Raw genomic sequence first — 25052 nt, 5'->3', positions numbered from 1 at the left:
AGCAGCAGCTGAGGAGACGATCTATGATTGGGAGGGCGCACTCTTCTTTAAATTTTTAAGATCTCTGTTTTGTATTATTAATGCCAGGGTAACATTTTGTGAAAGAAATTATTTCGGTGTATTCATTGATATTTTATCATCTTTCGCATTCTCTTTGTAAAATAAAGCGACAAGTGTTTTTTTATTTATTTTTTTAAGTGGTACTACAATGGTACTATACGCAGCTAAAGATGACTATCGGAAAACGTTTGTTCCAACAGAAACCTGTACATCAGAATAATATCCGAGTGACAGATCTTCAAGTTAAATTGTCTAAAGAGAATAAATAAGCCGCACCTACAGCGCCCGTCTCCTAATGAGTGGCGTAAATGGGAAGTGCAAAACTTGAGATAAGTATTGGAAACAAGAAACTTCCAGAAGAGTGGAGATAACAAATATTGTACAAGGAAGGACCTAGGCAAAATGTGACAGGTTGGGGGGAGCAGAGGGCTCTTGGTCTTTGCCATTTTTAATTCTTGAATAATTTTGTTAGTAGCTAGGTTATCGATATCAACAGTGGTGCGTGAGTATCTAAACCGCTCTACAATAGATTGAAATTAAAATCAGAACCACCAGACTGCCACACACAGTTTTCTGCTTGGAATTGTTTTAATGACAGCACTATGAGTTCAAAATGAGGCATAACGCTTGTGAAAAGGTTTCCATTTTTCCTCATCTCTCACCAGTGTAATTCACATTTTAAATAGCAGAGGATTCCTCTAAACAGCACATTTCACGAACCCTTACCTCTCTCAATTGTAGTCAGACAATGGCTGAGCGTCTCTCTCAAGCAATAAGACCGCCGTCATTAAAACAATAGTCGCCAAGTGCACAATGTTTGTTATTTTATATGGAGAAATTGGAGAATTAACCATAAGAGCACGTTCGGATTCACAGTAATGTGTGAAAATGTGCTAAAGGTGACGATAACGTAGGCCGACAGGCCACAGACGTACTTTTTTTTTTTTTTTTACCAATGTGAGCTTATAAGATATGGAGTTAAGTCACTGGGTACAAAAAGTGCCAACTGCACGTAGGATAACAACAAAACTCTGGTTTCAGACTTTCTGCTAAGCACACAACAGCTCCATGGCGTGTTACCTTAGTTTATCTTTCAACACTACCTTACTATTGGGGGACAAGCTTCATAAACATCCAGACTTTACACCAGTGGGCACAGGCACCTTTGACGACAGACAAATAGGATGCATTTGTGTGTCCAGGTGTGTCCCCTGGCTAACCGACTGGCAGGGACATGCGGAGGGGCCACACCACCGTCTGAATGTTTCTGCTCAGAGAGGAGACGTGGAGGCGGCCTCCGTGTTTTCCTTGCAGACATACCATCCCAGTGCTACAGTGTGCTCAACTTACCCATGCCTTAAGCAGACGCTGCATGCAGCTCAGAAAGTAAATCACTTGGAAGACAAAACGTCGACTCTCAGAGCTGTTTAACAATCATTGGATCCTCTCCAGAGGTTCTATTAGGAGCTGGCCTGTTTAAACAAAGACAAAAGATAAATCAGGATGAGCCCATGTTGCTTTGACACTCACCAGAGTTAAGCTCCCCTACTGGTGTTGTTTACACGGCAGCCATCTTGACTTGATTTGATGAACGCCGACGTGAAGCAGTCTTCAGTCTTCCCGTCGTCGATGCATCTGGGTCTCTATCACACACCTTATCCTGGCAGGACTCGGACGAGGGACCGGAAACTACAAAGAATGTTTTGCATTTGCTCATCAGGTGTCCAACTTTATAAAAGTTTATTTGCGGGACCCAATCAGCTGCAACGTAGAATGTGGTGATGTGTTCAGAAGGGACTTCTATACAATTAATTCATGTCAAGACTTTAAATTATGTTTGCAAGAAAGAAAGGACTTTTGTTGTGACAAAATGGGAAAAAGTTCAGTGCGTAACAACACTTGCTGCCGGAATAAACAGTGAGAGACAGGAATCCCATCATGCATTTCAAAACAACACACATCCATAATAACACAAGATCACACAACTTGTACTAAACAAAGAGATTGTAAGCCTATCTCATCCTTTCGTGCGTGACAAAAATACACTTGGAGCAATAAAACATACACACAGCAGACACACGGTCTCATGCTCCGTTTCTGCCAGATCCGGGACAATTATAGACAAGCGTGGGTACATCGACAATATTGTAAATAAGACGGAGCTACAACAGTTGCTAGGGAACGCCACCGGACCACACAATCCAACCCGGCTTGTGGAGGAGGTGGGAAAGAGACAGACAGGTCCTGCCACAACAAGCGACTAATGACGCGGTGATGTGAGCGACGAAAAACTATTTTTTGTTGCATGTACCAGAGTTTTTGACATTTTGGCTTTAAAAACTCTGAGAAAAGTTGTTGACAGACCTAAATATTGCACAACTTTAGGCACCACCGGGTATTTATTCCTAAAAATAAATACCACTTCAAATTTAGTGAAACTAAATTATTTTACTGGAGATGCTACAAAAAAAAAAAGATTTTTCCACTGGTATTTACATAAACCCACATTATGTATTTTATTTTATATCTTGGCTCAAATAAATTAGAAATAATGTCAGATTCACTTTGGACATTCCTGCCATGCAGTGCAGCCTGTGGTTCAAATCAGATTTGTGTGTTGTTTATGAGACAAATGAACTTTATACAATGCATGTGTGTTTTGACGAAGGGCGTCAAATTTATAATGTGCTGCTGTGTAATGGCATAGTAACTTTGCACTCTACTGCGAGCACTTAGAATGCTGAGGTGAGTGAGCTTTCATTGGTACAGACAGAGTCCTCTTAGTGCAGTATTTTAGGGTTACTGCATTGAAATTTGTATTTAGAAGTTTCTAAAGAAAAGCAAAAGTGCCCATACCAACGTGACCTGTTTTGACTTTTTTGACTTTTAATATTTTTATTTATTTATTTTTTCAAAGCAACAGAAAGCTACATAAAGGGATGATATAGTTACTTCAAAATTTAGGGTATTTTTTTCCCCAAACAAATGTAAAGTAAAACAAATGAAAGAATATCCTTCACTTTTAAATATCGGCAGTCATTGTGGGTAAGATCCATGGTGGCCATAGCAACGACGGCAAGACATGAAATGATGTCAAAGAATTTCACCAAATGGTAATTAGAGAGATCAAAAAATGGAGCGGGGAATTTGCAGCTGAAAGAAACGGCAGTTAACCACAGGAAGACAATCAGCATTGAGTGACGACTTTATTGTGCAGCGTGAAAGTGTGTCAAACATAATAAGCGATACTGTCACAGAGAGTGCCATCGACTCGGATGAGACGAGAAATCAAGTGCGTTTTAATAACAACTTTTATTGTTTCATGACATTGTGGATCTTTTTAAAATTCCATTAAGGAACAGAGACAGAAGGAATCACAGCAAGTTGATTCTCATAGTGTTAAACATGCTCACAATATGAAAGGATTTTCATAACGACGGCCCAAAAAGTCAATGCTTCAAGCAGAATAAGCATGCTTTGAAAAATTTAAAAATTAGGCCAGTGAATGCATTTGTTTTATTTTCTTCCTAAAATCTACAAAGAGGAACTTAAAGACATTCATGATTGTTTCAAATAGTAATACATTTTCTCATTATTTTAAAAATAAACAAGGTTATCCTACAAAGTGCACAAGTTTCTGGTTTTACTTTTGTACAGTATTAGTAATAGGCAGTCCCATCTCAGTTCCCAATGTGCAATCACATATCCTTTACACCATAATCTGTTCAAGTTACCAAGGACACAAGCAAACATCACTTACAGGTAGAGATGCACCTATCAGACATTTCATTGCCGATACCAATATCCAGTTTTCTTTGAGGTCCCACTTTCTCATCATTTATTTCCCTAAACGACCTTCACATGAAAGATAAACGTTCTGCAGTTCCCGCGACCGAGGTAGAAGTTTTGAATTGTATAGAATATAGAAAATTTCCCAAATTCCTTGAATTTTTTTTAATATTAATTAAGCGCAAGCGGCAGGTCAACGCATTGTTAGAATGTAAATAGCGGGACTTTTGTCGTTTTTATCCTTTTAATATGCATGAGAAAAAAAGTTCTGACTGATGGGTGCAGCTCCATTTTCAGGCATTTGTTCCACATGTGGAAATGAACACGTCATACATCCACGTCAGGCCATTAACATGTGTCTCACACATGCAAGTCATTTACATTTTCAATGTTCAAACTCAAGTCAACTCATTCTTATACAAAGTTTTCTTTTTTCCTTTTAGAAATGCATACTTTTTTAAATCTTACAGCAGCCATAATATTGTGTCTATCACACATATTCCTTTAAAAAAAAAATGTGTATAACACATTATTTAACTCCACTTCTTTCATCTCAATATTGTAATAAATAAACAGTTTTTAGCGTTGGGTTAATGTCATGATTAGCCCATGTAAACGTTTAGGAATGAATCAAATTCCAAATAAGAATGCGTCAGAAAATGCTTTTTCCTTTTCCCCTTAGCCCCTCATTACCTTAAAAACTTACAGTTTGGACATGGAGGGGATTCCCTCGTACATGTCGGCCTTCAGCTTGGCCCACTCGGCCAGCTTCTGGATGGCGCCCTTCTCCTGGCCCAACACGCTGGCCGCCTTCTTCAGCTTGGCCTGGTTGCGCTCGAGGTAGCGATCCCCTTCGCCTTTGAGGAGGTTCAGCTTTTCCTGGCGGTTCTCGTTCAGCGGCACGTCCTCGCTCATGTGGGGGTTGAAGCGGAAGTAGGTGTCCGGTGGCAGCAGGGCGTCCAGCATGGTGTGCACCTCTGAAATTGAAAGTTCACATCAAAGCCAGGACCTACACTCTTGATGAGTAAAACTCGCTTTAGATGGAGTCTGGCACCTACAGAAACAGCACTCTATGGTCAGTCTTTTGTAGAGGGTTAAACATGATATTTCAAAGATGAAATATACAATCCGAAAACAACTTCTGAGCTGCAAACATGCCCGGTGACATCACATGGGGTAAAAACAGAGAGCTTGTCCAGATGTAGAGTATTAACAAGACCCTTATAAAGAAAAATTACAACAGTTTGGAAGATTAGAGACGCATTCATTAATTAGGGAAATTATTATTTAGCCCAAACTCATTTAGGCAAAAATAATAATACCAGCAGCTAGTTAGCAGTAGCCTCAATTTCCTCAAATCATAAAACGCAATGAATATGTATGGGGGTGACTCAAACTTTAGTTAGACAAAGTCATAGGACATACAAGATGAATTAGCTCTGCCAGGGCAAAATTTAAGACCTCTGATTAAGAAATTTAAAGAAAATTAGCATTTTTCAGAAATTAATTTAAGACATTTTAAGGCTTTAATGTGCGACTGGACAGAAAATAAAAAGACTTCAGTCTTCATTTGTTGGTAGAAGAAAAGACATAATTTTCTTCATTGGGTCGCAGCTTTAATCCTTCTTCCCCGCCACAACACATCTTACCTTCCGTATCCGTGGCACTGCTGATGACGTGAGTCAGCTTGGTCTTCAAGCTGGTGTAGTTCGTGCCGTTTGTGCCCACGGTCTCGTACCGCCCCGTCCCCAGAGACAACACGCACTCCAGGGGTGCGTTCGGCCACAGACACTTGCACTCGTGAATGGCCAGAGCCGTGGGGTTGTTGATGAGGAGTCCTCCGTCCTTAAGTGACAGCGGGAGAGATTAAGGTAAAGAATGGGGTGGGGTGCTTGGATGCGTAGTTCAAATATAGTCCTGGTGACAGATTTCTGGGGATAAATGAGGTGAAGTAGACAGGCTGTCACTGAGCCACACAGCTTTGGGTTAGAGATGTGCTACTCTGGCAAAAAAAAAAAAAAAAATCAGTTAACCCAGAAGTAAACAAGCTCCCTGAAACTAAAATAGGTAAGACATGACCTATATACCGAGTCACACAGCTGTGTTACTCTGAATTCAGCTTGATTCATGAATTAAATTGTCTCACAGTAATATAAAGTGACTGTATGTTGTGGAAGAAACTGTGGAGCAAAACAATAATAAGGACAAACTGTCTGAATAAATGGCAAGAACGATTTAGCACTTTGACTCTATCTCAGTTCCCCCCCTTCCCGCCCCCCCCCCCGAATCCGTGCCGAGACCTTTCCCGAGTCCCGACGTACTTCTGATCCAGAGTCAGATAGAGACTGCGAGTGTGGTTGCTTATCTTCCTCTGCACTGCAGGAGGAAAGATTACTTCAATGACTCAGAAGGTGATGTGGAAGTCTGTCAGAGAACTGGAGGTCTTTGTTTCAGTCTGCGTTGGCCCCAAAAGGTTTTATGTGTTGATGTTTTTGTGATGGTGTCTAAACCTCTGCAGCAATTTTAGCAGATTTGTATCAATTTCTGTACCAGAAACCGCATCAGTGAGTGCGTGCGTCTCTCCAGTGTGGGGTATTTTGGCATGATTTTCCTGCGAAATACCTCCACGAGGTGCTGAAAACTCGAGTAGGAGTCAGACCCGTGGGTGGTAATGTAAGCTCAACCTGCGCTGCTCCACAGTGAATGTGGACGACAAATCCATCTCCATCTTTTGTCGCTTGCTGCCGTTCCCCGGGTTCGCTGGAGACGAGGGCACGCCCATGCAAACGGGACGAACATAAGGATTCGATACGGGAATTGGGGAGAAACGGGACTTGACGTAAAGGAAACCACGAGGCCATATGTTGTACTTCTTGCTTCTTGGGAAAGATGAAGGCAAACTGAGAGATTAGGATCTTTTATTGACCTAAACACAATCAGAGGCCAGCCATACCAGCATCTGCTGTAGGAAACAGCAGAGCAATGGGGACCAAGCTAATTTAGCTTAAGTAGGTTATCGAAAAAGAAGCTAAGCCTCCAGCCTAATTGCTCTCTAATAGGAGCGGCTAAAGATATCTGGCCTAATAATCGAACTTTATAGAATAATACCAGTCTGTTTGGGCAGATCCCTGAAGGCACAAACATACTCTGATTAAAAAGACTGAAGAGGTAGAAGGAAAAATAAACCGAGCATTATCTAAAGTATTCATCCCGCATCAAATTTTTTTTTTTACAATCACATGTTACAACCCCAAACTTCAGTGTTTTAATGGGACATTTGGTGAAGTTTTCACTTTGCAAATGAAAAACTGAAAGTGCCTTTAATCCAGAACCTGCACTGACTTAATTGCAATAAAAAAAACTATTCTGTGAAAATCTGGAAGGGTACAATTGAACTTGTTGGCCCACATCAAAGCCAGTGCAACACATGGTGCTACTATCCCTTAACTAAGACGGTCATTAATCAAAGTGACACTGAGTGAAGTGAAAGTAATCAAAGAAAATTCTAGCAGCACTAAACTGCATCCCTTTGCAGTCAACTACAAGTCTGCAATATTACAATTAAAAGCCATTGTTGAGATACTTTACTGCACATCGATTTTCAATTGCAACTGTGCTACTTCCTATTAAACATCTGAGCCAAAGCTGAACTGAATTTGGCTGGACCGGACCTTTGCCGACCCATTTATCAGTCCGGTACCTGATGGAGGTCTTTTCCCAGAACAAATTCCTGGAAGTATCCGGGGGCGGCAGACGAGGCCCGGATGGCCTGCCACATCTTGTGTTTGCAGTCTCCTAGGTAGTGGGACCTCACCCCGGGCATGAGCCTGTAGTTCCTGAACACGTAGGCCTTCAGAGGCAAACCTCTGTTGACAATGGTGCTCACCGCTGCCACCTAGTGGACAAACACAAAAAACGTAGGAGATTTTTGGAAATCAAAACAAAAGAAACCAATCCCACCGTAGTTACAGAAAAAAGGTTAGAAATAAAAATAAAAAAAAAATCCATAAATGCATTACTACTAGTTTTAAGAAATAAAATAATAATAAAATATCTATTTACTAAAACAAACAAAAAAAGAACTTACTTTGGGGCAGTGAGGGTCCCTTGCACTCTCAATCATGCGCCCCTCACCCATACGTTCCCTACAGGAAAAATAAGAGATCACGAAACAGACAGCACATAAGCTATTCCAGTTACGAATGATCCACAAACTGTAAAGACCAGTTGGACAGAAAGAGACTAACTTGAGGATGCTCTCCCACATCTCGCTGTCATAGAACGCGTGGCTCCAGCCCATCTTCACAGTTCCAACGATGACGTTCTGTTTGAAGATGTCTGAGCCCAGCTTTCTGTACATATCCTCGCACTCTTCTAAGGGGATCTGGAAAATCCCCAGCATGAAAGCCAAAATGGCACCTGTAGTAAAAAAAAAAAAAAAAAAAAATTAAGACGCAATTAATAAGTGTTAGTAAATTCGATCAAATAGCGGCTCTACAAAGCGAGCAAGGCATACCAGTGCTGACTCCGCAGATGTAGTCGAACAGCTGATGGATGCGTTTTCCAGTCAGGTCTTGCAGCTTGTGAAGAGTCTGGAGGGCCAGCAGTCCTCTGCAAACCCAAATACAAACTTTAGATTTTAAAAGCATAACAAATGTCAGCTTTTTTTGTTTTATTGCCAAACCAACATACAGAGAGCAACAGTTAATTGCCTCTTTAAAAGTTTCTAAGTAACAAAGAAAACATGTTCAAAAATGTTTTTCATTGCAGAGCTAAAATTAAAAGTTAATTCTCCTGTTTATACTTGTACATACAGCCTAATTTTCCAATAGGATTGTACTCAGTCTACTACTACAGGCTAGAATTTATGTCTGTCGACTGAAATGAAAATGTTTGTTTGGTGTATGTGTTAATTAGGCTACAAGGTTTTGGTTAAAACATCAAACAATGAGCCGCTTTCAGTTACCTGACGCCAAAAGACTTTTTATAGAACATGTCCTATAATTTAAAAGACTTTGAAATGTGGTTTCATTCGCATTTGATGTCCAATAAAGAAACAGAGTAACTGTTTTCAGAAAATATTCAAAAGGTTGCAGCTTGTATCTTCAGATTAATAATGTCTGTTGCAGCCATGCTTTTCTATTTCAAAAAAATAAAGAGTTGTACCTTGTGCCTCCTCCATCTATGGCCAGCACCCTAATTCCTCTGCCTTTGACCGGATCTGTGTAGCCAACCAGCGCCAGAGCTTCCCTAACAGCCGCCTGAAGGGAAAGGTCCCTGGCCTGGCGCAGCCGCAACAAGCACGGCAACAGTTTCTCCTAAAAGACACAACGATAAGAATGTAAACCCAACAACCATGTGGCAGTGAAGCAAACTTCAGAAAGCTGTGTGTCCAAGCCGACCTTGACCGCCACGCCCCGGGTCTCGGGAAACTCCAGGAGGTGAAAGCTGAGCTCCTCCACTCGAGTGGTGAGGAGCTCCACGTCGGAGACCCTCTGCAGACCCTTCACCAGGGCTCTGGTCCTGTTGTCCACGCTCACTCTGGCTATTATCTGATGGACAAATTAGAAAAAAATAAATAAATAAACACCAATGTGGGACATGGGGATGGTAGCGTCATGCTGTGGGAATGCTTTTGTTTGACAAGAAAAAGCTGCAGATTAAATGCTGGGAAAACCTGTTAGAGGCTTTAAAAGACCTGAGACTGAGAACCAGATGTGGAAGGAAAATATTAAACATATAGACAGTTACTTAACAAAAAAAAAAGGGCAAAAATATTCCTTTATAGGTGTGTAACCTGGTAGACATAACCCAAAAGACTAACAGAAGTTGCAATTTTGTTTGAACATGACAAATTTTTTTTTTTACAAAAGTATGAATACTTTTGCAATAACTTTACCTTTTCCCTTTGACTCAGCAGCTGCAGTTGCTTTGCCTTTTCAGCTTTTTCCTCTTCACCCTCGGTCTTCTCCACAGCTTTGTCCGCCATGCGTTCAGCTACACCGTCTGCGGCGGACTTCTCCTTGTCGGCCGTCGCTTTTTTCGGATCGCCTCGAAACTTGGGAACAAGGGGCGCGATGTAGCTACCAACAAAGGCCTGGACGCTGGGCCGGGGGTACGACAGGTAGTGGGTGAAACCTTTTTTGGGGGAGACGGACACAGCCGTGCTCTCACCGGCTTGGGCAGCAGCGGAGGTGGTCTCTTCGGCTGGACTGGGTTTTTCTGACGGTGGAGAGCTAGTGGGCGCTTCGGTATTCTTGGTCTCCGAGACTGGAGACAAAACAGGAACGGGTTCCGCCGTTCTCAGGGTGGTGACATGCGGAACAGCCTCAGAAAAATGCTGCCTGTTCTCGCCATCTTCTCCCGGTGCGTTTGGACCAAAGTAACTGTTGATGTGATTGGACAGAGTCTTGTATGTCTCGTCCATGTTTGTGGACAGAGCTGCTGGGTGAAACAGCTGCCTGGTTTGCTTTGCCACAGTCGAGGTGGAGCTCAGAGTGGCTGCGTTCGCTGCTGAAATTGAGGTGGGCGATGACTTTTTTGGGGCAACGAAAGGCTGCTCTGCAACTTGCTCCCTCTGCTCATCTGCCTCCTCCATTTCTCCATTTGTCCCACCTGCCTTTTCCTTCATTCCTCCAGAAGAGGCGTCATTAGCACTCAAGGTCTCGGGTTTCAGCGGGGTTTTCTCAGCGAGGGCACCGTTGGTTGCAGCACCGCCAGGTTTGAAGCGGGAGAACCTGGAGATGAGGTCCGTGCCTCCCACTGCCTTGGTGACGCTGTCGATTGTGGACCTGAGCCGTGACATGCGTCTGATGACCCGCTGGAAACATTAGCGGAGAAGAGACTGGGGAGAAGAAGAGAGGCTAAAATATTTGTTTGGAATGATGTGGCATCCTGGCAGGTTTGTCTTCCGTGATCTATGGTCGCGTTAGCTCCATTTTTAAAAGGAAAAAATGATTTGCACTGAACGTTTCTGGCAGCTTTCACTTCCTGTAAGAAAAAAATCAAAACATTTTATTATTGTTGTTACACCAATAAGCACCAAAATAGATGGTTCTATTTTCTGCAGTATTGGTGCCTCTTGATGCAAGACAATTCAAAAAGTAAAACTTTTATTAATCACGCAATTATAATAACCAAACTATTTTTTTTATATATATATTTTTTTTCGGCTGTAGTGCAATTTATTTCCCAGTAATCCAACAGGAAAGGCGCAAGGAAAAAGCGGGAGAGAAATGCGGCGGTAAAGGAACCGAGGGCGGGAGTCGAACTCGGGCCGGCCGCTCAGCCCGTGACACCCCATAATCACCAAATTTAATAGAAAACAAAAAACAAGTTGTGTGCTGCATCTATATAATAAATGAGTTCCACATTTAGAAATTAATAGTTGTAAAAAATAAAATAAAAAAAGAAAGTAGTAAGTTTACATCTAAATAATTTATATCATTGTATTGTTGTTACATAAAGAAGCCAGCAGAGGGAGATGTGTTCCACACTTCGTATTAATGTTACAACAGCAGGTAGCCACCAGATGGCGCTATTTGACTTGTATTTCTTCAGTAACCATAGAAACCGCTAGTACAACAAGACAGAAACGACAAGATGGAGCAAAATCTCAGTGGAACAAACGAGCCAGCCGAGATCTCCTTACTTATAAAATCATTGCGGTTTGAGAGACAGTTAAAGGAGGAACTTGAAAACCCCCCGCCCAGTATGATGGACAGCACTGTGTGGGGCTTATGCAAAGACTTCACCAAAGGAGGGGGGTACTTTAAGATTGAGGCATATATTAAAACCTGGGATATCCAGCCCGTTTGGGTCTACAACGTGGACTATATCCGCACGGAACTGGAAGATGACTTTAAGATCCACCTCTACAGGGCCCTATTCATGGCCCCTACGGCCAGAAAACCAATAGGGGACAGAGTCAACATCTACTTCGCGATGGAAATATCAAAAACCGAGCCCGAAGCTCCGGTGGAAGTCCGCTTCCTACTCGAGTCCAGGCGGCTCATACACACTCCGGGGACAAGCAAGTTCAGCGAGAAGTGGTTGACTGACATTACCGACACCAAGGATTTATTCCAGAGAATGATGGAGTCATAAATCAAATGGCCACCATATGTAACATTCAGTTATATAACAGGGGCCCTGTGTATGGACTTTGGACATTTTCTTTAGTCTCAGCTGAAATGACGGCACACCTGTTAAAAACACACCTATGTTAGATACAACTGTAACACTGACGACTGAGAGCTAACTCGTTCAGAGGCAGCGCAATAAAAGGACGCGTTGGCTTACCAAATAAAGCATACTGAACAGCAACATAATCTTAAGAGTCTGTGTCGGCGAGAGAAATTGCACTGGTGAAAAATGTGTATGTAAACTTTCTTCTTACCTCGTGAAACGTAAGGAGGGTTTTCTGAAATATTCCATTGATTGTAGCGCTAGTAGTTTCCGCCTCCACCTAAGCTAGTTGTGAATGATAAACAGGAAATGGAATGCTGCTCTACTGGAGCCAGACAAAATAAACATCACTGCCACCTACAGCCGTGGAGGGAAATTAAACAAAAAAAAAAAAGACCGCGGCAATGACAATTAATTTAAAGGAATTGCACAAAATACTGAAGCTAGGACATTTTTGTATTGGTGTGGAAAATTTTAGAATCACTACAGAAAATGTATTGCAGTGATGCCTTCTTTGTTGATATTAGTGGATATAATGTACAATTCTCCTTTCCACTTCCTAAATTTAAAGAAAACCAGAAAATATAATCGCTTTAAAAATTCAATGGAAACTAAAATATGATAATCTTATTGCTTCATGTAGCTTTTAGCTCTAATATTGGAATACTTTGAATAGAAGTAACAGAAAATATTAGAAAAAGTGCTGGATTTAAACATTTCTAATGAAGCTGTTTTACGTATTCAATATACTAAATAAATGCAATCAATAAAATTGTATTTATTTCCTCATGTGTTCTGTTTATGTATTTGTTCATTTTTTATGTTTTGGGATTGTCTGTTGAGTCAATGACTTGAACTCTGAAATGGTTCAATTCATTTCAGTCAATGTCAAAGAGATACTTCTCATAAATTTTGGATATTTACAATTTACAAAGTAAATTTCATGTAAAGAAAAGATCTGACTGTTAACATACTCTATATGCCATAGTCATGTACTAGGAATCCACAAGGTTTAAGAATGGGTTCATTTTTGTTGTTGTTGTTCTTCTTCTTCAATAAGTGCATTGGTGAGGTCAAACACTGATGTTGGACAAGAAGGCCTGGTTCGCTTTGAACCAGTTCTTCGATCTCAAATCTTATTCAACTGTGCTTTTGTCCCGTAACATTGCATTGCCTCAAACAAGCATTACTGTTCAAAGTGGAAGCACAGTTTTTATACCAGCTTGTTATGAATAAATGGTATTTGAGCAAATCTTTATAGAGGAGAGAATGTACTGGAGCTGGTTCTATGCCAATAGATACAGACTGAAATATATAGATTTATTGCTTTTTCATTCATATGGAAAAAAGCAGAAGTAATTATCAGGTCAAATTAATTTAAAAAGTGTCACTACATATTTAATGCAATAATAATTGTACATAAACACACCAGTTTCACTTACAAATTTTGATAGATTTAATAGAACAAGAAACAAGCCTTCACTAATGTGTGATTATTACCTGCAAGATTTTTCCTGAGCGCCTAAAGAGCCAGTTTATTTCATGTGTGGAAAAAGAAATCTCCACTTCAGAGGCCCGCACATAAATTTCACAGTTCATAAGATGGGTCTGCTCGTATTACAGTGATAAGAGACATTCTCCCACTCTTTGGTGGGAGAATCAAAAAATAAATCCCTGAGCACCGATGGTGAAGCTCCACTTTGAAATTAACTTTTACACATGGAGCAAAGAAGACGTGTCACTTTGATCATTTCATTTATAGCTAATTTTGTATTTTAGATTTCACAAATTGGTAGAAAGGGAATGGAATGAAATTGTAAATGCTTCAAAAGGCTTTAACAATGAGAAATTATCACGCAGTAAAGAAAAAATAAATCTAAAATTATGATGTTTGGTAGTAGAACATTTTTTAATTTACATATTTGCAGCTAAAAAAAATGCTGAAATTACGCATTTTTAATAGCTTTTAAGCATTGAAACTCTTTATTTGTTTCTTTAATGATAGGAAATCAGATATTGGAAAATTAGGATAAGCCAAGTATGGACACAATGTTTAAGCTTAATAAAATAGGAATAATTCATATTCTCACAATTAGAGTTTAATGTTATCACAAATTCTTGCCACTGAATTTTTTCCCCCATATTATTATCCACCTAAATTTTAAACAAAGAACAATAAGAAGTTGTGATCTCTGTGGGTTATAGTACATACAAGGAAATAAATAAAAAAATAAAATAGAATAACCAATAAGAAGCTGATTTTTAAACATTACCTCAAAATTTCTTTTACTTGGCATGAAACGGGAAATTGCTGTAAGACTTCTGAGGTGTTACTCATTTTGCGTGACCTTCTGTTTGACGTATTTTCTTCCTAATTTGAGAGACACACACAGATAAATTGCCAGGGAAAGGTAAAGACTAAAGCACACGCTGTTCGGGAAGCAAATCCCTAAAAACATTTCTGCTTAACAAAAGAAACAAAAATCTCTGTTTTAGAAAATTGCAGAGATTGATTCTCGGAAAAGACACTCCAGTCTGTAAAAAGCGGTGTGTGGTGTGTTGAATAGCTCGTGAAAAAGCCATTTTGATTTATTGATTTTTCCGGAGACAAAGCAAAGTTTGACATAAGTTCTTAGAAACTGCAATCTTACCAAAAGTAAACAAGAGAGGAGAGAAGCAGTGCAAGAAAGAGAGGAGAGAGAGAAAAAATCCTTCATTCACAACACCAGCCTGCCATGAAATAGAGTACAGATTAAGAGTCATTTGTCATGAGTGGAGAGTCACTGCTCCACAGTGGAGGGGACCTGAACTGAGTTTCATAATCCTGTTGTATCAGGCTTCACTGGGTTGAAATGTTCAAATGAATCAAGACTTTCAGCCGTCTAATCGAAACAGATTAAGACTATAGATCCCCGTTGACTCTTTAATGGAAATCTCTAATCAAACATTTGCTTAATAGAAAAGCTAACTCTCTGTCGCTCGAGGGTCATCATTATTTATATTTTCTTCAGCTTTCAAGCTTTTAAGAGCAATTTTATTTATTTTATTTTTTAAGTCTGACATTTGGGAAAATGTGCCTTAATAATAGAAGACTGACTGACGTTTTTCCTCTGAATTTCTATCAAAGAGTTCTGAAAGTCAACGTCAGAACATTTACCATGACCTCAAGCGCAATTAAAGCCAACAAACCCACACGCCATTACTATGATTCGATAGACTCTTCGCTCAGTCGCGCCTTCGGATGCAAATAAAATGGCCGAGCTGCCGCTTACTGGGAGGAGGAGAGTAAAAAAGATTTCATTATATGCTGCTAAATAAACAGCAAGTTGCAATCAGTCTCCTTGATAGGCTGAATGCAGAAGGCTTTTTATGTGCCTGGCCAATTTTAAATCCACTTTGCTGACATGCTAATGATCAGGAGGGAACTGGAATAGAGAATGGGAGAATGAGAGAGGGATTTCACATGAAGCAAACACCATGTTGCGTGTTTCAGTAAAGGGGGAGGAAAAGTATTAAAAAATGTTACGGCGCGAACAAAACGCTGTGGTATTCGGCCACTTTTATGCTCTGTTCATACAAACCAATTGCACTCAACCAGTGAAGAGCTGCTGAAAGAAAGAAAGAAAGAAAGAGACAAGAGGATCAGATTGCAGATTACCTCAAGTGCACCATCACTCTGTGGGGAAGGTTTGGTTCAGCAGGTTACAGGGGAGCTTCTCAGTAATGGTTTGGTGAAGATGGATTCAGGTAAATACAGAGGACACAACCTGTCAGAGGCTGCAAAACACTTAGAAGGTCCACCTTCCAGCAGGGCTGCACAAACAGTGGTCAGAGTATGCTCATGTGTTAGAATGGCCCTGTTAAAGTTCTGAGAAAAAAATCTAGCTGAGAATGTCAAGCAGGACTTAGAACATTTATGTCGCTTTCCATCCAATCCGGTTGATCTTGAGCTACATAAATTCAGTGTCCAGATGTGCAAAGCTGACAAAGACAAAGGCATGTATTTTCCCCCCTTCCACTTAATTATACACTACTTTGTGTTTATCACACAATCCCAATGAAATACATTCCATAAATATGGACTTTTTTGTAGAATGTTTGTTACTCTCAAGTAAATCGTGATGATTTAAAACATTTATGTCAGTGTATGTGTGTTGTATTGTTGTGTTGACATTAGTCATACTTCAGCCCCCTCCTCTCCTCCCTCCTCTTCTCAGTCACCGCTGACACCTGCGACTCGTTTCGTTTGTGCGCACGAGAATGCTGCGCCAAAAAGGCAGAATCCTATTTTTTAAAAAGAGGTTATTGATTTCAAGCCAATCGGAAACGACAATATATATGTATATATATATATATGTATATATTCTCCGTCTAAATGGATCCCAGCAGCAGCAGCAGCAGCAGCAGCAGTAGTCCTGCGGTGGCAGCAGATGAAGACGAAGCCGTCCGCTTTGCGCTCCTCAGAGCCGGAGTTCTGGGGTTAATTTTTGTGTTCGCCACATGTGGCAACCTTTTCTTCTTAGTCACCCTGTGGAAGAGGAGGAAGAGGAACTCGCGGACCCAGCTTTTCCTCTTGCACCTGTGTCTGGCGGATCTGGTGGTGGCCTTTTTCCAAGTCCTGCCGCAGCTTTCCATGGAAATTACGCACAGGTTCCGCGGGACGGACTTCCTCTGTCGCCTCGTCAAGTACTTGCAGGTGGTCGGGATGTTCGCCTCCGCCTACATGATTGTGGCCATGGCTATTGACCGCTACCACGCCGTTTGCAAGCCCATGGTCTCCTTCCTGGAGGGCTCCTTCCGGAGGTACATCTCCATAGGCGCAGCGTGGCTCACCTCGCTCCTCTTCAGCTCCCCGCAGCTCTTCATCTTCTCCCTCCAGGAGGTGCAGGTGAGCCTGCATGACTGCTGGGCGACGTTCGTCGAGCCCTGGGGGAGCAGGATCTACATCAGCTGGATCACTCTGGCGGTGTTCGCGCTGCCCGCGGTCATCCTGTTGTTTTGCCAGATGAGGATATGCACAACCATCTACTTCAACATGAAGAGGAAGGCTCTGCAGTCGGGGCGCGCGGGCACGAAGGGGGTCTCCAACGCGATGCTCAAGACGCTGAAAATGACTTTTGTGATTATAATGGCGTACACGGTGTGCTGGAGCCCCTTTTTCGTCGTGCAGCTGTGGTCGGCGTGGAGCCCGAGCAGCGCGCCGACGCAAGGTTGGTTTCAGGGTTTCAGCGGGGCTGGATGTGGGCCCCCCTGGGCTAGAGCCGCTCTTGAGTGCGCACTAGTCACTTAAGTTTGTTTTGCGCATGCAACTTACAGTCAATATATGATTAAGTAGATGAACGTAGCATTTCTAGGACTTTTGAAAACGGAATTTCTCTCATTTCTGTTGAAAGATGCTCCTAGAAATTATCTTAAGGTACCAAAATATTCATCTTAGAGGAAACGAATTTGTTTCAGTAATTAAAAAAAAAGAATATTTATGATGAAAGTGCTCAAATTTTCTGGTTCATAAGTGGCTAAACTCAAAGAAAGTGGCAGTCGTGGTCTGTGACCTGGATTTATCCTCTCTAAGCTGAGCTTCCAAAATAGATATCGCTATAGTGCACCTTTTTCTGCCACGTTTTTCTTCCACTCAATTTTACATTAGTGTGCTTAGTTGCAGTTCTTTAGCACTTTTTGAGGCTTTCTCTCTGTGTTGAACAGTTTCAGCTAACTGTCAAATCTACAGACTTCTCCATAAACATGACATGACATTTCTGTCTTAAAATTAATATCTTATTGACCTTAAGTAATATAAAAATTTTCTAAGGGACTGCTGAAAGAAATCACTACATAATGAATCTATACATTACTTTTAACCGATTGAGATAATATTTTAAGAATGTTCTAGTGCCTGTAGTAGCTACAACATGCTCGTCGTTACATCAAACAGGAAGACGACCTGCAGCAAGTGCATAAACACTGTGAGTATGACATCAGTGTTTCATCACATTTATTCTTTTTTTGTCTCGCAGGTCCCATATTTTCAATTATCATGCTGCTCGCCGGTCTCAACAGCTGCACAAACCCTTGGATATATCTCTACTACAGCTGAAAGGAAAAAGAAACAATCAATTGGACAGCATAAGAAAAAGAGACATAATTAACAGGGTTTCCACAGATTCCCCACCTGTGACGACTGAGGTGAAGCGATCCTTTGTTGAACCGCGTGGAGAAGACTTTGAGGAAGAAAGACACGCTTGTTTGTGTTCTGTTGGCGAAAAACATCCTCTCGCTCCTTTGTGCAAAAGAGAGAGGTGTATATTTAGCAGACTGCGGGGAAACCGGCAAAGGAACGGAACGCAAATATATTCAAACGCGCTTAATCTTTTCAGAAGGCGCTGCAGTGACAGCATGGAGGATTGTCTCCTGCTGGACGAAGATAAAACAGAAATGAGCAATCAGAGACATAAACATTCAGGTTTTTTTTTTTATTATTCCTGTTGGTGTGTAACTATGGGTAAACAGGACATGTGGAGGCTGGGAGTAGAAACTGGCATGTCAAAATTCAGTTTTCAGACATAAGTGAAAATAAATTGTCACGTCTAGAAAGTTGACTTTGCAAATGTACTTTAATTTCAGTTTTGAAGCAAGGCATTTCTTACTTATTTCAGTGTTTCATATAAAAGACATGTAAGCGCTTTCAGCTAGAAAACACCGTTCAGACTTTGACTGGACAATACGCTATTGTTAAATAATTGATATTTTCCAACATCTTTCATGATTACTAGAAAATCTAAGATTTATTTTTGCGAGCATTTTAGCCAAGTTTGTATGTGTTGCTATGGTTGACCCCTAAAAGCATCACATACATTCTTGGCATTAGGAATGATGTAAACCGTTTTTTCCCCTCAAAAGATTAGGCTTTTCATAAAAACATATACATCAACATGTAGGTATTTTACCTCATCTCCCATTGACTTCTATACAAATTCCATTCTAAATATTTCACAGACAGGTCAAAGATAAAACTCCCATCTCTGATATTAAAACAATGCAGGACCATGAGCTTCGACCGGATTTGCTTTCTGATCGTCCTTCCTCTTCATGGGATAACATTCATCACTTTCACACACACACACAAAAAAAAGAAGTTTGTTGGATAAAAAGACACCACAAATATGAACGCAGACAATGTCACCATTAGAGTAATTGAGCAGCGTTTATTGTAGCCGTCAAGAAGTTCCTTTTGACTTCTTTCTCGAAATTCCTGACACACATTCTTACTTCTACCTACTTCAAAATGTTTTGTCTGAAAGGTTTACCGTCTGTTCAACCAAGGCAAAGATCTGCATTTATATGAAGTCAAACCAGGTATATTTATGAGTCAAGAGTTTCTCAAACCTACATACCCCACAGGATGATGGAACTTCCAACATAAAAGGTTCTCCTTTTGCTGGAGAACCTTCCATTTTGGTTGCGCCGTCGGCATGACGACTTCTTTTTCCCGCAGCTGCACACTTCACCAGACCGACTTGATTCCCGTTTTGAATATGAATTACGTTTCCTTTTCCATTCCAGCGACGCCTATGGCGCAATAGTTTGCCTTATGTGTTGTTTTCCCTTGCACCTCACAAGCCCATCCATGTCTGCCAATTTGCGGCAGCCCGTCAACAGCACGTGCCCATTAGCGCGTGTGGCGCGGCTGTGTCACAATATAAATGATCTAATTTGCCGTAGAAATTCCCATCAAGTCAACACAGAGAAGAAACGTGTCCAATTCGAAACGAATGCTGATTTTCGCGTCAGGTAAAAGAAAAAGAAGGATAAAAATGTTCTCGGTGTAACCCGAGAGCCTGTGGCACTTTGTTTTATATCTGCTTCAAATAAGATTAGCTATCTGATGCAGCCAAAATACAACTGTGACCAACTCACAGCCCGAGGGTGGAGAAGTGGGAGATAAATCCTGCTGCAGGTTTGTGCTCGTGTAATTGCATTGTACAAAACCATCACTACAGACTTAATGGGAGGAGGAAGAGGGGGCTTTCTGAGATGCCCATGTTTAAAGGAAAACAGCAATTTATTTCAAAAAGGCCAGAATATGAAAGCATAGTAGCGACGGGTGATGTGGCGTACTTTGTCGGGCGGTGTTCACCCTTTGCTTCTTTTAGCTTTAGCATCGATGCACATCAGCCTCATTTTCACTTTGAAGCCCACTTGCAAATGTTTGAAGCTAATTTTTAAGTGAAGGATGCAGAACATTTTTTTATTTTTGTGATGCATCCTAAAAAACGTCATTAGAGCAGACATGGCTGTCAATATATTCAACCCAGGCTTTTGATTAGCTTTAAACCTACTTGCAATTTCTTCCATCAAAAGTTTTTTCAAGTTTTCCATGACCTCAGCTTGACCTCAACCAATCCTGTTAGCTGTTTTATTAAAAATTTATTTATTTTTCTACCTAATCGAATTGCAAACAGGCAGAAGCTGCTTCCTGGAAAAGCCTCGCTATCTTCTTATGGCCTTGTCATGCTTGGTGGGCATCAATTATTCAAATTTCCAAAGTGTTAGGCAGAAGCTTGGAGGCGCACTAGCGACTGATGGTTGAGCAGATGCAATGTGACAAGTAAGAGTATTTATACCGGATTTATAAACACCTGGGTCTTAAACCTTGAGAAAAACATGCGAGAGAGAGAGAAAAAAAATCTAAATAATTCATTCTTTTAACTAGTTTTTGTACCAACTTGTCACAGCAGTTGTATTTTTAAAAAATGGTAGCATACCACTGTGGTCAAGGGATTCGTGATACATCAGCTGTTCCATTAAAAATAATATCCCCAGAGTTACAAAATTAAAATGGAAATAATTGCACAATTATTTCCAGGGTAACACAGCACTTAACCACCGGCGCTGTCTGCAAGCCGCAGGTTGCTGCAATGAATCATCAAAGTGGCTTAAGTATTATGAAGTTAAAAAGGGACAGATGTGACAAAGCAGAACATCCAACAACAAAGAAAACAGCACTGAGCACGAATGAATAGAAACGGTTATTCAGTTAGTTTTACTCAATTAAAGTGCTTTTTTAAAATAATAAACACGCATAACTACTTTTTTTAAAATAAAACAAAAATCACAAAAATTGATTTTACTCTATCAATTAGTTTTGATAGATACCACAGCTTAAAAAATTGAATATTATTTAAAAAATCTAATTGTTAAAGTGATTAAATATAGGCTACTTACACAGAGTGATACATCTCAAGTGTCTATTTCTGTTCTTTTTAATAACCAGGGTTTAAAGCTAATGGAAACTTAAAAGCAATACAATAAAACTCTTTATTAATTACACAAATATTACTTAATGGCCTCTGCAGTCATGGGAAAGATGGCAGACAGCATGCAAATACTGACTCAAGAGGTTAACTTTTCCAACCTTACCTGCTGACTGTTCACATTGTGCCGTGTTCAATTATATTAACTGGAAGTTTAGTGGAAGGAAAAAGTGGGCCAGAAAAGGCGAGATTTTTCATATCAAATTTCCGGAGCTTTCTTGGCTTCCAAATTACTTGATTGACAAGGTTAACATAAAAATGACAACTCAACTTAAATTCACACTTAACGGAAGAAAGCAATTAAGGAATTAACACCCGTTTTCCCAAGCAAGATTACAGTCCACAAATATTTCAGATTCAGATCCCATCGGCCCATCAAAACCTTTGTAAGTGCATGAGGTCATGATTTTCAAGATAATTATTCCTACAACGCACGAGACTCGATGTGGTAGATGAAGAAAGAAGTGAAATGGTGGTCACCATGGTGACTAGGAAGGAATAAAAGTGTGGGAAACATTTTCACGCTTCTCCATCCTCTATTTTATTATGATTGATAGTCATACAGACGTGAAGAGTTTTGAAATGAATAGTTTTCCCAACACGATACGGAAAGCCGGACAAATTGATGACAACGGTCTGGGGAGGATTATGAAGCCGAACGGTTAAGATGAATTGAAATCATCTTGTAGATTGGTGTCAGGTTGCAAAATGAAATTTAGGGCCAGTCAGAGAAAAAGTGAAATGTGCTGTTCACATTTAAAAATATAGATACGTTAATAAATTAGAATATGCGTTCCGATGAGGCTCGTTTGTCAGGATAAAAGTACCTTTTGAAAATTGACAACATTTAAGCAGGTATAGAGCATATTTTTCATTAAGACAACATTTTTATATAATTTTTTTTTAATTGGTCTGATATTTTTTAATTTTAAATTGCAGCATAATTAACATAAATAAAGACTTTAAAACATCCATCTCTGTGTAATTATTATTATTATTATGATTATATAATGTTTTACTAAGCGATAATGCTCTTGAAATAAATTAACTTTTCAAAAATATTCTAATTTGTTCAATAGGCTGTTAAGCAATGAAAATGACCACAGTGCCACCACGTGGACATCATCAGACCTGCACCTATAGCAGCATGTTACAGAAGCCGTTTCACCCAAGACAAATAACTGACTGACCAAAATTTGCTACAGAAAAGGCAATAATAACACAAGTCAAATGTCTAAAGATCAGAGTAAAACAGATGATATACAATCTTCTACAATTTTTTGCTTCTCTTTAAAAACGGCCCCATCCCTCCTCAGGAGCGCAATCTCATTCTCTAAAGTGTGGATTTTAGCCACAGTGCTCTCCTCTCTACGGTCCAGTTCCAAGATCTTCGCGTGCAGACTCAGCATCTTACTCCATAACTCGTCTTTGTCAGTGTCCGCTCTGCAGTACGAGTGCTCGTGAACCAAAACGTGCTCCCTGTCGCCGGGCTCGGTCTCCTCTGCAAAACTCCTCAGAGATCTGTCGCTAATCAATTCCACAGGCACAAAACGAAAAGTCTGGCTCTGGTCTGCTGCAAAAGAAGCGCAAGGTGCATGTTCCTCATCGCCGGAGTGAGGGCCAAGTGTCTCGCAGCACAACACGGTCACAATCGAGTCAGTTTGCTCTTCGGAGCACGCCGGCGGTGCCAAGCAGGGCACTGCTGAAACTCCACTGTCACCCGTTACCTCGCAGACAGTAGTGTGCATCTCAGGCAGACGTGACTGAGAAGTGACCCCCGATTCTTGGAAGAGAGGGACTTTGAGCAGCATCGCCGACTGTTCTTTAACAGGCGGGCACATTTTCCACAAAATGAGAGGCATCCTACTGGTATCACTCTCAAAGTCCTCAGCCTGTGACAGGGATGTGGCTTCAGGACTTCTCTGAAGGGTGACCTTGTTCTCACATTCCTTGGATGAAAGAGAAAACCGCAGTTAACTCACAGCAACGCAACACATGTGTCAGCTGTGGATTTACGATAGAAAACAAAAATATAGCTGCAGTGTGAAACATCTGTAAACTCAAACAAATTTTCTTGAAACTTTTTTTTTTAAATGGAAGTTACTACATACATTCTCAACAGAGGGGAAAAGGGTGGGAATAGCTGTATTCTTCAGATATCGGATACCCCAGCGAATATCAAAGCAGTCCTCTGTGAAGTGCTCGCTGCAGAGATACTGATGCCGACTAGGGGTCCACTCCCCCCGCCTCATGTTGTTCACCCATTTTTGGAGCCTGGGCCTGTCCTGCAAGGGAAAACTGTGCAGAAGGAGAACAACGAAGGACATTAATTAACCTGAATGAAAGATTATTGTGAATTATGAAAGTGAACGGAGCCTCTTAGACAGTTAAACACACTATACACCTTTCCCCCCCTTTCATAATAAGTTAATTTTGACTAAATGACACTTTACCTTAAAATAACAAAACAAAGCCAGAAACTGCATGCTATACCAATACTTATCAGGTTTGATACAGAAAGGTTTGGCATGTAGCGTTAAAGGTGAGTAACAGCAAGCAGCTCCGTTACTAGTAGTAGTTTATTTCAATCTAGCACAAACATGACACTGCCGTATCGCCACTATAAGCAATTTATAACGGTGACGGTAAAAGCCTAATTAAAATAGCTGAGAAAAAAAACTATGCAAACAGAAAACTTACGGATAAAAGCTGATTTTCTTGTCTTGCTTTGATGAGGTCCCCCCACGGTTTCGGCAATGCTTTTCTGCGCAGTACCGTGGCATCTCTTCTGTGAAGCCGCATCGAAACACCTTGACACGACACGTTTAAGGATATTTTTAACGCGAAAAATCTCGAAAAAGTCAACTTCCGGTATGCTGTCTGAATGGCGGAGGTGACGTTTATTTATTTATTTAGCCAACACATTGGGTTGAATCCTTCACAATCAGCCGGGGTGATGATTGGAGCGGAGTTGAAGGAGTTTCTTAAATGGAGGGAAAACGTGCAGAGAATATATATGTCTATTTGTTTTTACTAATTAAAAAGGTGACAGATAAAAATTTATTGAAAAGGACGCCGACATCGGCACATCTTGAACGGGTGTGCGTATTGCCCGGTTGAAGCGGAATTTGAAATTGTCATCAAACTACAACCATCCGCCAAGCCTAGTTCCTGCCTCGCCGGCTGACAAATCGTGCGTACCCACCGCATAGTTACTCAACAGAAGTGCATTAAAACATTTACATGTAAAAATACGGATTGAAAAAGCCAAGCAAATGTAACAAAATAAAAATGGGCTTAAAGAAAGAAAATATATTAGTTGTCTAATGCTGCACGGAAGGGAGAAAGGGTGCAGCACAACATCTAACAAGAAAAAGATTGTAAGCGTCAGAGTTTTATTCAGCAACATATTTAGAGCAAAAGGCTTAGGAATATTATAAATATAAGCTAAATAAAATTAAAATATGTAGTCTGTCAAATAAGATGTTCGACTTTATCTAATCTAAAATTAGCAACGGAACCCGAACACGGAAGCGAAATACCTATAATTATCTTTTCATACCGCTACTCTTTTTCAGACTCCTCTCAGTCATGTCCACTGCTCTCTGTTCACAAGCCTCCACGTGCGCAAAATGTCCACCAATCACAGCCTTCAGAGTCAGTGTGTTGAGTAAGCCGACCAATAGGAATGCGAGTCGTGTTGTT

At 40.6% G+C, this 25052-nt stretch overlaps 4 protein-coding genes across 5 annotated transcripts; 2 read left to right on the top strand and 2 right to left on the bottom strand.

The window, feature by feature from the left end:
* Positions 1 to 3247: 3247 nt before the first annotated feature.
* pnpla8 (patatin-like phospholipase domain containing 8) lies at positions 3248 to 12350 on the bottom strand. The gene is made up of 10 exons (XM_008401022.2): positions 12248 to 12350; positions 9749 to 10839; positions 9252 to 9401; positions 9016 to 9167; positions 8366 to 8460; positions 8097 to 8268; positions 7937 to 7994; positions 7550 to 7744; positions 5499 to 5694; positions 3248 to 4826 (listed from the first exon to the last, which is right to left on the bottom strand). The coding sequence occupies exons 2-10, from the start codon at positions 10652 to 10654 to the stop codon at positions 4552 to 4554; spliced, it is 2199 nt and encodes a 732-aa protein (XP_008399244.1). The 5' UTR covers positions 10655 to 10839; positions 12248 to 12350; the 3' UTR covers positions 3248 to 4551.
* On the top strand, positions 11389 to 12179 carry akap14 (A-kinase anchoring protein 14). The gene has a single exon (XM_008401020.2). It carries the CDS (start codon positions 11452 to 11454, stop codon positions 11953 to 11955), a length of 504 nt encoding a protein of 167 aa, XP_008399242.1. The 5' UTR covers positions 11389 to 11451; the 3' UTR covers positions 11956 to 12179.
* Positions 12351 to 15883: 3533 nt separating the features above from the next.
* avpr2l (arginine vasopressin receptor 2, like) lies at positions 15884 to 21129 on the top strand. Its single transcript, XM_008401187.2, has 2 exons — positions 15884 to 17246; positions 18051 to 21129. The coding sequence occupies exons 1-2, from the start codon at positions 16412 to 16414 to the stop codon at positions 18128 to 18130; spliced, it is 915 nt and encodes a 304-aa protein (XP_008399409.1). The 5' UTR covers positions 15884 to 16411; the 3' UTR covers positions 18131 to 21129.
* A 208-nt stretch (positions 21130 to 21337) lies between these two features.
* On the bottom strand, positions 21338 to 24995 carry LOC103459458 (THAP domain-containing protein 5). 2 transcript variants are annotated; one of them, XM_008401019.2, is made up of 4 exons: positions 24910 to 24995; positions 24048 to 24157; positions 23459 to 23645; positions 21338 to 23296 (listed from the first exon to the last, which is right to left on the bottom strand). In XM_008401019.2, the coding sequence occupies exons 2-4, from the start codon at positions 24128 to 24130 to the stop codon at positions 22589 to 22591; spliced, it is 978 nt and encodes a 325-aa protein (XP_008399241.1). In that variant the 5' UTR covers positions 24131 to 24157; positions 24910 to 24995; the 3' UTR covers positions 21338 to 22588. The 2 variants fall into 2 exon arrangements, with proteins under 2 accessions (XP_008399241.1, XP_008399240.1); XM_008401018.2 differs by having other exon boundaries at positions 24890 to 24967.
* Positions 24996 to 25052: the final 57 nt, after the last annotated feature.

Source organism: Poecilia reticulata, linkage group LG23 (assembly GCF_000633615.1).
Source record: "Poecilia reticulata strain Guanapo linkage group LG23, Guppy_female_1.0+MT, whole genome shotgun sequence".
Classification (NCBI taxonomy): Eukaryota; Metazoa; Chordata; class Actinopteri; order Cyprinodontiformes; family Poeciliidae; genus Poecilia; species Poecilia reticulata.
This window is presented reverse-complemented; position numbering and strand designations above follow the sequence as displayed.